Source organism: Ammospiza nelsoni, chromosome 7 (genome assembly GCF_027579445.1).
Source record: "Ammospiza nelsoni isolate bAmmNel1 chromosome 7, bAmmNel1.pri, whole genome shotgun sequence".
Taxonomy (NCBI): Eukaryota; Metazoa; Chordata; class Aves; order Passeriformes; family Passerellidae; genus Ammospiza; species Ammospiza nelsoni.
In genome coordinates, this window is record NC_080639.1 from 13247465 (window position 1) to 13260748 (window position 13284).

At 44.9% G+C, this 13284-nt stretch overlaps 1 protein-coding gene across 2 annotated transcripts; it reads left to right on the forward strand.

Moving 5' to 3' along the window:
- Positions 1–1294: 1294 nt before the first annotated feature.
- Positions 1295–10531, forward strand: BZW1 (basic leucine zipper and W2 domains 1). Of its 2 annotated transcripts, XM_059475686.1 has the most exons (12): positions 1295–1433; positions 1832–1905; positions 3659–3835; positions 5454–5548; positions 5794–5859; positions 6120–6255; positions 6827–6936; positions 7054–7224; positions 7489–7635; positions 7953–8091; positions 8910–9032; positions 9292–10531. In XM_059475686.1, the coding sequence occupies exons 2-12, from the start codon at positions 1842–1844 to the stop codon at positions 9321–9323; spliced, it is 1260 nt and encodes a 419-aa protein (XP_059331669.1). In that variant the 5' UTR covers positions 1295–1433; positions 1832–1841; the 3' UTR covers positions 9324–10531. The 2 variants fall into 2 exon arrangements, with proteins under 2 accessions (XP_059331669.1, XP_059331670.1); XM_059475687.1 differs by lacking the exons at positions 1295–1433; positions 1832–1905 and having other exon boundaries at positions 3758–3835; positions 5454–5459.
- Positions 10532–13284: the final 2753 nt, after the last annotated feature.

Consider the following 13284-nt stretch of genomic DNA (forward strand, 5'->3'; position numbering starts at 1 on the left):
CATATCAAAGACTTTAGGGAGCTGACAACAGGAATTATTATTATATCTTTGTGTTTCCTTAAAACATGGTTTTAATAATTTCTGGTTTTTCTTCTTGGCTTTTTAATTAATTGTGATTTACACAAATTGCTCTCTTTTTAGAATGAGCACCAATGTTATCAGTGCCTTGGGTTTAGAATTAATGGACAAATATTTGCCAATATTAAGGTGAAAATGCTTCCTCTGAATGTGGTATTTTTGAAGTCAGTATTTTGGGGATTTCATCAGGCTGTTAACTGGAATCTGAAAAAATGTTTCTTGAATAAAACTTGTAAGGCATGGTACTACTATTTCATGGCACTGGGATATATCACCAGTATTGTTTCAAGGACAAAATAGTAACAAAAATGGTATGAGATGAAACCTGGCTCCTATTGACAATAAGAATGATTGTGTTTTCCCTGCTGCAGCCCAGGGATTTGGTCCATTTATACACCTGATAACTGGTCATTTCATGAGCTTTAGTCACTTCAACATTACACTTAAATCTGGTGGAAATTTGCAGTTGCATACAGTCTAGAAGGAAGCTTGTGTTCTCTAAGTTGGTTTGGTCTTTTGGGGAGCAAAGAACTGAGCTGCAATTGCATCTCCTGTCCTACACCAGCACAGAGTATTCCCCATGTTGTCTCCAGCTCTGTGCTGCTGTGTGTTCGGCAGCCCATCTCTTTTGCACAGCGCTTAAAGGGCTTCCACTAATACAATGGGTGTGCTTATGCGGTCTGCTAGCAGACAGACTGCCTACAGCCAGAAGGCATGATGAGACCTGTTGAGGTGACTGCTAGTGACAGATCCCGTGTTTAAACAGCAGTAGAGAAGGCCTGTGCTTTGCTCTGTGTCAGACGGGCACAGCTTGTAACTGATAGTCCTGTCTGCACACACTACAGTACGCCAAGTGCTTGTTACCACCAGGGTCTGAAAGAATAAATTATTACAACTGCAAAGCAAATCTGGGGTCCAGTAGCACAGCAGGAATGGTACTGAAGTTCGATGGACCGCAGGTTCCGGCGCTGGACCCGCACTTATCACCGCGCTCCGTGGGCCGCAGATCGGGCCAGAGGGGAAGTGTCCCTGCGGTGCCGGGCCGGCTCCGCCGCAGGGAGCGCGGGGGACATGGGCGCGGTCACCCCGGCAGGGCTCGGCCGGGCAGCTCCTCTGGCGGGGCAGAGACCCCCGGGAGCCAGGAGTGCGGCCGTACGCGCGGCCCCAAGAGAGCCGGCCCCGTTCCCCGCCCCTTCCCTCCATCCTCCCGGGCGGGGCGGGGCGGAGCGCGGCCCTCCCCTCTTCCTCTGGCGTCGGTTCCGCTCGCAGAGCTCTCGCTGCCACCGCTCCTCGCTGCCGTTCCTGCCCGTCTCCGCTCCGGGCCGCTCGGGCATTTTCTCTCTGCCTTAAAGTCGGTGAGGAGATGGGCGCGGGTGGCGGGCGGCCGGCTGCGGCAGCCTGGGCCGTAAGGGCCGCGCTGCGGTGGAGGCCGGGGAGGGAGGGGGTGCACCCCTTCTTCCTCCCTGCACGGGTACCCGGGCGCGGGGCGGCCTGGGCGGCAGCGGAGGCACCGCCAGCTCGGGCCGTACGGCGGGGCCGAGGGGCGAGAGGCGCGGGCACGGGCACGGGCACGGGCACTGGCACCGCGCGGGCCCCGGCTCCGCCCTGCGGCCGCCTCCGCCCGGGGAGCCCGGTGCGTGCCGGGAGCCGGGCGGGGGCCGGCGCCGCCCGCAGCCGCCCAGCGCCGCGGGAGCGGGAGGGAGGAGCGGCCCCTGCCCGCAGCGTCCTCACGGGTGTCTCTGCTTCCTTGCAGGGTGTCTTTTATGAATAATCAAAAGCCGCAGAAGCCGACACTATCGGGCCAGCGTTTTAAAACCAGAAAAAGAGGTGAGTTACCGCACCGTGCCCGCTGCCAGGACCGGCTGCCAGCGATATGTTTACGGTAAAACCTCGGTTTCTGTCAGTAAGCAAACCAGTGCCTTCATGTGTTCACCGTAAATTTTTTACATGAGACTATGCTAAGTGCAGAGTCTTGAGGCTGACTGGAACTTTTTCTGCACTAATAAAAATATTAGTATTTGGCCGTCAGAATTGTCACTGAATTTGCTGTAATAACCTTTGCCTTAAAGATGGTCATTCTAGAACTGTCCTGAGGGTGTAGCCTACAAGCAGAAGGATCTAGTACCTCTGAATTACAGGGGAACTCCAGCACAAGCTTGTTGCAGGTTAATGCATACATCTGAGGAGTATCTAACATAGTAAGAATTTCAGTCTTAGCCACTGGATAAAACTTATATTTTCTTTTTTTAAATTTTTAAAAATTGACAGAAAGAACCTACAACAAAATCCCACAAATCCCCCTACCCACCTATCTCCCAGTCAACGTCCAAAAAACCCCTAAGTATGGGATATTCAAAGGCCTGTCTCTCTGCATGCACAGTTACTTCCATAAGAAGAGTTAGTCACTGAAGAGGTGGGATGAGTGACTTAGTATTTTGTGGAGCTTTTTTCCAGCCTGAGGGACACTCTTAAAGTTTCTGTTCAGTACAGTTTAACTTGTATACCAACAGTGTTCCAGCTCTAACAGGCAGCTTTAGGCATGCTGCACATGCAGAAGCAACTTGAATTTATAGAACCTGTTTGAATGTCAAAGCACCTCAAAAATGTCTTAAGCATTAGAGTTTGCTGTGGTCTGTCCAGCAGATGAATGCCAGCAGCCAGGGGTTTAGTCTCTTTAAGCATTTAACCATAGTTTGGCTGTGAAGCAACTCTTCTGGAAGAATAAGCTCTGTGGTTATGCCCTGGAAAATAACTGATCCAGTATTTCCAAACTGGCACCCAGCTTTTACCAGTGTGTTTATACTTGAATTGACACTTGACACCAGTATGCCCTACTAGCCTGCTAACACAATTGGCTAAGCTGTGCTGTAGGTAGCACTCAAAATAAGATCTGCAGTTGAGTTCTCGTGTCTTTGGAAGCTTCTAATCTCATTATTTCCATAATCTAAGGACAAATTGAGATGAGGAAAAGCTGAAGACCTCTTTAAGGCTTTATGTTAGTTATATGGGTGGATTTGTTGCATGTTGACTATGCCCTGCCTGTAGTAAAAACAAGGCAATGATCAGCTGATGTATCAGGTGTGAAAATGCATCTGGAGTGTTCTGTTTAACAACAGTAAAGGTTGCTAAATAGCTCTGCAGTTAAGGCCATTAAATTAGCTCCTATGTCTACATTTTCCCCAAGCACTTGAGGAAAAGTTACTGCCTCAAACTCACCTAGCTGCAGGTTGAGATGAGGGGACAGTCTTCACAACCAAAAAGCAAATTTCTGGGTGACTTGGATGTGATAATGGTACGCAGTTTGTCAGTCAGAAGATTTCATCTGAAACAGAGAGAGGCCTAAAAAGCTGAGATAAAACATGAGTAATGGAGTTAAATGTACAGAATTATCGGGGTATGTATTAAAAATTGTCTTCCAGCATGAGCTAAGTCTCTGGTTTTGGAGGGAAAGAGTGATCTATCATGAGAAGAGGGGTATAAGAATCAAACTGAGAAGTCAGGTAACCTTTATTAGAGCCAAGTAATGATCATCACAAAGAACTCTTAATGGAAGTCTTATTTCAACATTTTTGCTTTACAGATGAAAAAGAGAGGTTTGACCCTACTCAGTTCCAAGACTGTATTATTCAAGGTTTAACTGAAACTGGCACTGACTTGGAGGCAGTAGCAAAGTTTCTTGATGCTTCTGGTGCAAAACTTGATTATCGCCGCTATGCAGAAACACTTTTTGACATCCTGGTGGCTGGTGGAATGCTGGGTAAGTCCCTGTGATGTGGCTGCTGTCAGCTTCATTCACTTCACTCTGCAAAAGCTGCGTTTCCTTTCAGTGCAAAATCTCTGCTAAAGAGCCCATTGAGTGTGTAGAACAGGGTTTGAGCTAATCTGTGGTAAATCACCTGATCATCTTGGTGCCTGAGCAGTTACTGTAGAAATGCTCTCTATAACCTGCCTCAGTTTTACTTGAGTCTGTTTGCATTCCTTGAAGTGTAGATTGTACAAACTCTGCTTAGAAGAAAGTACTTTGGGTTTTTGGGTGTGCTGGGTGTGGTTGGTTTTGTTTGTTTGGCTAGTTTTTGCTGGCTGGGGATTTGGTTTGGTTTTTTTTTTAACCAGGAGTAGATCTTGACTCTGATCAAGATCACTTCTAATGATGAGAGACGGGTGATTGCTTGTTTCAGATGCATGGTCTGTAGTAACAAGACCAGTAGTTGCCCTGAAAGATTCTGACATGTTCCTATGATTTATGCATCCTGCCCTGTTACTTTGGAAAGGAAACTTGTTTACAGAAGGATCTGAATTGCTTAGTCTTGGACATGCTGTTACAAATAATTTGTTGTTGACAATAGCGAGGTCATGGGCTCTAGCAGCCATCAGGGAGTGAGAAATGAGAGGGTGGTCGAGTTGGCAGAGAACACAGGGACTGAGGAAGTGAAATGTGATGATGAAAATTCTTGCAAACTCAGGTACACACTCTGTGTACAAAAAGGAACAGATGCTCACTAACCAGGTAAGCACATACTGTAATGGTTACAATATGTGGGTTTACATTCAAGAGTCTTAACCAGTGGCATCCTCCTGTGTTAGGAAGTGTTCCTTCTAGGAATGAGTCTGATGGGGAAGGGAAGAAGGCATTGCTGTTAGTAGTGATATGGGGTGCTTTACTCAACTCCCTGTCTGTAACAAGTAGCTAAGGAAGACCAGCTTTGATCTTCAGTCAGAGGAAGCCAGAATAAAAACTGACATCCTGTTGCCTTACCAGCTTCTGGTTTTAAAGTCATGTTTCTGACTAATTCATAACAAAGGATCTCCATTGTATGTAGAATGGCATAGAAATTGATGATGAGGTGTTCTGGCACCAGAGCTGGTGACCTGAATGCACCTTCATTAGTGAAGCAGCCTAAATAACTAAGGTTTCAAGCTCATCTCTGCAGCACTGAACTTTGGACTGTGTGTCTCTTCATGTTTCAGTCTGCTGTTGTAACTTACTGTCATGTGAAAGGCATGAAGCAGCACTATTGCAGCAGACACTGAAAAGACACTTGCTGGAATTAAGCAGCTTCAGTGGCTTCCTTTAAGGGAAGAGGAGCTCATATGGCCTTGTTAACTTACTCATATGGAAACAAGATGTGTTGTCCATCCCTTTAGCAGTAGGCAGCCAGAATAGTTAATGTTCAAATTACAGCTGATTGTAAAGTTCTGGTGCAGCAGTGGAACACAGGGAGATGTAGAGGTGTCTGTGGGTCTGTGGTGGTCAGGTCATTGAGTTCCTCATGACAGAAAAATGTGTTGCATGCTATGGGTGCTGGAGTTGTGCTTGGAGACTGCTCAGTGCCCTCACTGGGAGTAGCACTACTAATGCTGAAATCCTCCTGCAGCCCCGGGCGGGACCCTGGCAGACGACATGACACGCACAAATGTCTGTGTGTTTGCAGCACAGGAAGACCTAGAAACCATGCAAGCATTTGCTCAGGTTAGTGCTGAAATTAGGGCAATTTCACTTAAAGCTATTTAATGGTCAAAAATTAAATGTTTGTGTAATTGTGTGTTAACGTAAAAATAACGCATGGCTTTAAGCATACTGGAAGTGGTAGAGCAGCAGTGTTCCAAGCTGTGGGTGCTCTAAAGAGTTCAGACCTATTTTACTGAACTTAGTTTTTAAAATTCAAATCAAATGATAGTTCACAGCAAAAGATAATGTACTCTGTGTCTTTCTAGGTTTTTAACAAGCTAATCAGGCGTTACAAGTACCTGGAGAAAGGCTTTGAAGATGAAGTCAAAAAGGTATGGAGTGGTTTTTTTATCAACAGACAAATAAACCTTCACGTTCTGCTAGTTAATCACTCTGTAGAAAGGTTATATCATAAAATGGATTATTAAAATACAACCCTTGAAAGTTGTTCATAGAAGAATGGCTGGTTTGCATGACTACCAGTGACTGATGCTTCTGCTAGCTTGATGAAACAAAAGTGTTCAACACAGGCAGTGGCCAGAGTTTAGTAAGACGTGGTAGTTTTATGCAGCTCTTCTTACTTGTGCTCTAGTTGCTGCTGTTCCTGAAAGGGTTCTCAGAATCTGAGCGGAACAAACTGGCCATGCTGACGGGTATTCTGCTTGCCAACGGGACACTCAATGCATCAATTCTCAACAGTCTCTACAATGAGAACTTGGTTAAAGAAGGTAAGTGTGGCCCAGCTCCTCCCTTAGGGAGGGAGACAGAACCATGACAAGTAGGTGGAAATTGTGATGACACTACATCCGTGCAGCTCACAAGCTTCCTCTGGTGATAGATTGACTACAGGATTAGCAGAGGTAAATGTGAACCCCTGTGAACCTGGAAGATCTTGTTAAGACTTCAGAAAATCAGTTTCTTGAGAAAGCTTGTGTGTAAGACTTCCCTGCCTGACACTGGAGGCTGCCATCACTAGTGTTGCCCAGCAAGGCACCACTGTATTTTTGAGAGGGACCTTTCAGGATGCAAAATGTGTGTCATGTCTTTAGGTTACTTCCTAAATTGCAGCAGGAAGAGTTGAGTTTAGTACAGGGAAGACTTCGTGATGCTGAGTTGTAGGAAAAGGCCAGTTGGAGGCTGCAGTGTCCTTGGGCAGGGAGAAGTACTGCAGACTGTGCTGGGGTTGGAGGCACAACTGCTGCTCTGAGCACAGTCTGACAGACGAGGTACCCTGTACTCAGGCCTTATGGTTCCCTGTGTTTTGAATTTCACTAATATAGAACTAATCTGACTGCACAGGTGTTTCTGCAGCTTTTGCAGTCAAGCTGTTCAAATCATGGATAAATGAGAAAGATATCAATGCAGTGGCTGTCAGTCTTCGCAAGGTAAACATGGACAACAGGCTCATGGTGAGTACCACTGGAACCACTCTGCTGCTCCATAAGCCACTTTCGTGAACAGCATTTGCCAGCAAAGTACTCAACACACATTTCTTCTACAAAAGAGTTGTAAAACTTCATTTTCAGGAACTCTTCCCAGCCAACAAACAAAGTGTTGAACACTTCTCCAAGTACTTCACTGAAGCAGGACTAAAGGAACTGTCTGAGTATGTTCGGAACCAGCAATCCATAGGAGCCAGGAAGGAGCTGCAGAAGGAGCTGCAGGAGCAGATGTCCCGGGGAGATCCATTCAAGGATGTAGGTGTTTGTACACGAGGTGCAGGTGCTTTCTGGGCCTCTGTCGTACTGAACTTAGCTCTCACTGGGAACTGAAATGATGGACGGCGGGGGGGGGGAGGGTTGATATGAGCATTTTGGTCTTTCCTTAATGTCCTGAATCCTGCTATATGATCAGGAAGGTTGGTTGTCATTCTGAAACCTTCTGGGTTACCTTTAGAAGAGAAGTTTTAATTTAGCTTAGTGCCATATGTGGCCTCTTGCTTACTCTTACTCTCCTGGCAGATCATCTTGTATGTGAAGGAGGAGATGAAGAAAAACAACATCTCAGAACAGACTGTGGTAACCATAATCTGGTCAAGTGTAATGAGCACAGTGGAGTGGAACAAAAAGGAGGAGCTGGTAGCAGAGCAAGCCATTAAGCATTTGAAGGTATTGTAACTTCAGTACAGACTTTTGCACCCCTTAGGTAGAGCCTGTTTTTCCTTCTGTCTGCAGCTCCATTTTAAATGTTAAAGCTACAACTCTGCTAGTGCAGAGACAGAATGAGATGCGGAATTCTTCCCCTTGTGAGGAGTATTACAGGCCAAGGGCCTGAGGCAGAGGCAGTGACTGCTGCAGAGCTGTTCTGGGGTGTGGCTGTGGTTGCAAATTTCTAAGCAGTGGCTGATGGAAACTGCAAAACCAGCTTTAGTCAGGTGGTAAATAAGCAGTGCGCTGTGTGTGCCAATCTGATGTTCTTGTTACAGCAATACAGCCCTCTACTTGCTGCCTTCACCACCCAAGGTCAGTCAGAGCTGACTCTTCTGTTGAAGATTCAGGAGTATTGTTATGACAACATTCACTTCATGAAGGCCTTCCAGAAAATAGTGGTGCTCTTCTACAAAGGTAACTTTGTGGGGTTGTAGTTTCAGGGGTTTGTAGGTTTTTGGAGGGGCTGGTTTTGGTTGGTTGGGTTTTTTAAAGCTTCTGAAACAGGGGAGATCAGTGCTACAAGATTGCATTTCCTAAGCTAAAGAATTTTCTACCTCATGTTAGTAAAAATGCAAAGGTGCATGTGGCTGGCCCTTTGCACATGGGGAAGTGCAAGACAAAGATGCTGCCTGTCTACAGTAGATTGCTTAAGAGTTGCAGAACAAAGCTAAATTTAGATTTTTAAGGCATTTTTTAAGTTCCATGATAGTTTATTCTTCTTAGTTCTCTTAAACATCGAGTGTGAGCAGCTGAAGTTTGAGACCACCAATATGTTTCAGGCTCTTTTTAAATGTCTGATAAAAGGTGGTAGTGAAAAAACCAAGCTGTGCAGCTATGGAAACTTGTTAAACTGAAGACTGTGCTGTACTTGTTAAATCTAAACACCTGCACCACAGGAAGTGTTTACTTTGGACTTCAACAGAATTTGCATCTGTTCTTAGCTGTCAACTGAACCTTTGCTTAGTGTGCCATCTCAAATAACTCCACAACCCTCCACACTGTTAGTGGGAGTGAAAGTGCAGCTCCTGGATACAGTACTGAGGAAACTCCCAGCATGAGGAACCATCCAAAATGCCTGGTTCTCTGAATTTCAAAGCTGAAGGCACTCCTAGTGCAGGTCTGTCCAGCTGTACCCAGAGGAGTACATGGTGCTCCTAGGAGAGGAAGCAAAGGCTGCCACTCAGGTTCTCAGCAGTTCACTGTGTTAACACTGCTCTTGTCCGTCTTTACAGCTGAAGTTCTGAGTGAAGAACCCATCCTCAAGTGGTATAAAGATGCCCATCTTGCAAAAGGAAAGAGTGTTTTTCTGGAGCAGATGAAGAAGTTTGTTGAATGGCTCAAGAATGCTGAAGAAGGTAACCATCAGCTTAGCTCCTATGTGGAGCTTGTTCATTTTGGGAACCCTAATGCAAATAATGCTGTGTTTTTGAGTGGGGGATGTTAATTGCCCCTCTGAGACTAGTGTGCCCCCTCCCCTGGTCCTGGCTAGAAAAGCTTGCCAGGACAATCCCTGTGGATCCAGCAGCAGCTGTTGTGCAGGATGCAGGGCAGCAGCTGAGCTCAGGGCTGGGGCTGAGCCATGACCAGGCTGCTGATGAGGTCTCTCTGTTGCAGAGTCGGAGTCTGAAGCTGAAGAGGGTGACTGACCTGTGAAACTCTGGCCTCAGTAAAGCAAACAGGAGCTGTAGATAAGTGTCATGTCTCATGTGTCCTTCTGATTCTTACATCCTACCTCCCTGTATCAAGCATGATATAAGGGCTCTCATGGCAATTTATTTTAACTGTTTTCTATAGTTAATGGAATACTGGATTTAGTTTTTAAAACCATGTTCAAGTAGCTTACAGGAGCTGTTAGATTTGACTCTTAACCTGCATTTGTCCTTTCAGTTACCTTCTACCTCCTGTATTTTCTACTGTAATAATGTAATATAAGGCCTTCCACAGTGAAATCCATTTCATCTGTTGGGATTTCTGTCTGTATTGGAGTAGATGTGATATAGTGAGTGAGACTGAAGGCAGTCTGCTTGCAAATTAAACTATAAAAAAGCCTCCCAAGGGAAGAGGCAATGGCTTGGGTGGCACTGCAGTCTGTACCACCAGATAGCCCCTGTCATAGATGGTTGTCCATGTCCCCAAGTACTTTGTCATCCCTTTACCAGACTTCCAGCATAAAGCAATCCTCTATTCCAGCTGTGGGGAAGATGGGATCCCCACTGCTGGAGAGAAGCTGTTGTGGTGGCAGGAATTGGTTACCATGGTGGGGCATGCAGAGTGGCATCTCTGAGCCTGCTGGCTGTCACACTGGTGGCCCATGCTCCTGAGGGACTATCAGGTGCCCTTGCAGCTCTCGGGATGCCTTCCGTTTCCCTTTCCCTCATGGAAGCACAAGCAGTGCTGTTCCACATAGAGCTGCCCAGCAGCTTCCTTGAGCCAGGCACTGCTGCTGGCAGGGCTGGGGCAGGGGAGCAGCTGCTTTGTGCTGCTCTGTAAATGCAAAGCTGCTGCAGCCTAAGGCAGCCAAGCACCACCCCTCCCCCCTCTGAGGTTTAGAGATTCTTTTATGCTGGCAGCTCACACGCTAAACCAAACAACTTATCTGCTCCCTGAAACTTTAATTCCTAATGGAAATTCTCAGGACAGTTCAATTCAGAAAGATTGGGAAAAAAAGGTGAAGTCTGTACTGTTATAAGCTAACAGTGAGCATTAACTGAAGTACTGGTAACCAGAGTACACCTACTAAAATAAATGAAAAAATTGGTCATCACAATGCAATCTGTTCAATACTACAGTGATCTTCCTTACTTTGTAACTTTTTTTTTAAGCAAATAAAGGCCATCGTTACACTTAATGCAAAGAGCTGTCTCTGCTCCTTATTTGAAAAGAAAGCAAAGCACCACTGATACTATAAAGTACAAGGCAGTGCTAGGTCTTTTGCCTAAAGTCAAAGACTGTTGAATAAAATTAAATTAAAATACTATATTGCTATTAGGGTGCTCTTTTCCATGTTGAAAGTGCTAACATCCCCTGAGTTTGAAAACCAGGTTCATCTGTGTATTAAGTAAGTTTTATGTGTCAGTATTTGGTAAGTATCCAAGAAGTCAACTAAAAAGTAAGGCAGTTACAATATAACCAAATGTTCAAGTTTCTTTGATCCCTGTGCCTCAGCCTGCTTAGCTGCAGGAGCCTATGCCCTCTTTCTACCTTTTGATGGAGAGAAGAAAGAAAAGTGATGCACGTTAAGAGCAGTGCTTGTTTGCGACAAAATCCAGCATCTTCTGAAGCACATCAAAGAGGCTCTTGTGGTCAGAATCCTGCCATGTATGAATCCTTCATGGAAATAAAATAATGTTTTGTTGTTTATCTTACAGTTATGGTTAAACCTTCTGTCCTCAAGAGCATTTTCCCTGTCACATGTTACCTTCAGTGTTGATAAGTATCTGCCACCAGGATTTTGTTCATCCCAATCCAGCTGTCCTTGACAGAAAAATTTTCATTTCCTTAGACAAACAGCCTGTATTTTTTTACTCTGATATTCTGTTTTGGCCCTTCAGTAGAAGTTTACCAACATTTGTGTTGGCAACTTGGGAATAGTACACCAGAGCAGGCAGCTTGTCAAAGAGATGATTGGGTCTTAAATCTAATCTGAAAATACTGAAAATAAAACCATAGCAGTCCAGTACATAAAAATATAATTACCTGCTTTTCTTTGCCATGTGATATGGCAAAGACCCCAGTTCCTTGCCATGGCTGTGAAGGGAAATCCAGAGAGACATTTTTGTTCATTGTTAGAGGGAGTTATCAATATCAGGAAGTTAACCGTTTTCACTGTACCCTGCAATCAATAATCAGTTTCAGATTAAAGAAGAAAGAGGCAGTACTGATCTGTTTCCTAAAGTAAGGGGGAGTGTACTAGGTTGTGTCCCTTGAGGTTTTTTCCCCTTGACCCTCTTTTTTTAAAATTTTGTTCATTAATCTCAAGTTTCAGCAATACTGTCAAGATGAGATATTGAATTTTTTGATGGTGACAGATGAATCTACATCTGTTACTAGCATGGCTTGTAAATTACAAATGTTAAGGTGATCCTTCACACCAAGCCGCTGCCAAAATGTTGACTGAAAGCAATGTGTAGAAATGTTCTGTTCAAACCGTTCCCTTGTGCCTACATCTCTCTTCAGTGTGGCACCATGGAGGAAGGCAGCTGAAGTTCTTGCATAAATCATTCTCCTAAGTCCCTGCCTCTCCAGCATATTTTCACCCACCTGAGGAGAATTACAGATGCTGCATCATCCTAAGGTTCACAGTAACTTACAGGACCTAGTGCTGCTCCAAGGTAGCAGTCCATGAGAATGCACTGCACTCCTAACGTCATGGCTGTGACTGTCCCAGTGCTGTGAAAGGATTCAGAAGGTTCTTGTTTGATACCAGACTCCAAACCAGTCCAAGAGCTCAAGAAAGAGAGCACTGTGCTGCTGGAGCACAGTTCAACAGCATGTGACACCTCTCAAATGAGAGTGCAGCCTAACAGGCTACTGTGGCCATGTCTAACTGCAGGAGCTCTGCTCTGGCCTGTGGGCATCAAAGTGTCTGATGCTTATCCTCAAATACTGCACACCCAAAGCCCATAGCTCTCATCTCTAGCTGAAGGCATAATTTTTTATTATTTTCACAGCTACACATTTGCCTCTCCTGGAGAGATGGGATTGAACATTGATTAGAAGAGTGATTAGATGAGCAACTATTTCTAATGAAGAGTATTCAGATATACATTGTTTATAGCAATGGCAACCTTTTCTAAAAAGGTGATTTTTTAGTACATGCTGACAATATAACCAAGGTTCATCTATGCATAAAATACTAAAATTTTATATATCAATTCTGAAAACATACACCTTATTATACATCCACCTTATACCTTATTATTTTTCCTAGAAATAAAAAGCCCTACCTATCACCCCGTGGTATTTATGTATGCTATTAAAAATGTAAAGCAAACCAAAACAGACTTAAGGATTACCATTGAAGCTATTCTAGACTATTGTTTAAACTGTAAAAATCTACTTGGACAATTGTTAATAGATAACTCTTATCAAAGCTGCAAATGCTCTCATCAGCAAATGCTGCACATTTACAGTGAAAAAAGGAAAATAAAAAAATGCAAGTTCTACAGAATAACAATCCCCACTCCCAAAGAAAAAAAAGAAAAATAAGTCTTCTAAAAGCTCCCTCAGATCTTGCATTAAAAGCACTTACTGTACTGGTTCTGTGTGGCCAGGTTTTGGTAGCTGGGGGGGCTTAGAGGGTTGGCTTCCGAGAGAAGCTGCCAGAAGTTTCTCCCTGTGTCTGACAGAGCCAATGCCAGCTCTCTCCAGGACACAGCCAGCTGCAGGACAGGGGTGCCAGTGGCCAAGGCTGGGCTAACCCCTCTGTGATAAAATATTTAGGAAGGAGAAAAAGGTTATGGCACCCATGTAATTGCACTCAGACTGGTGAGAATATGAGGAAGAGAACGAGAGGAACAGCCAAGGTCAGTAGAGAAGGAAGGGCAGGAGGTGCCCCAGGTGCAGGAGCCAAGATTCCCCTGCAGCCCATGGTGAGGCAGCTGTGCC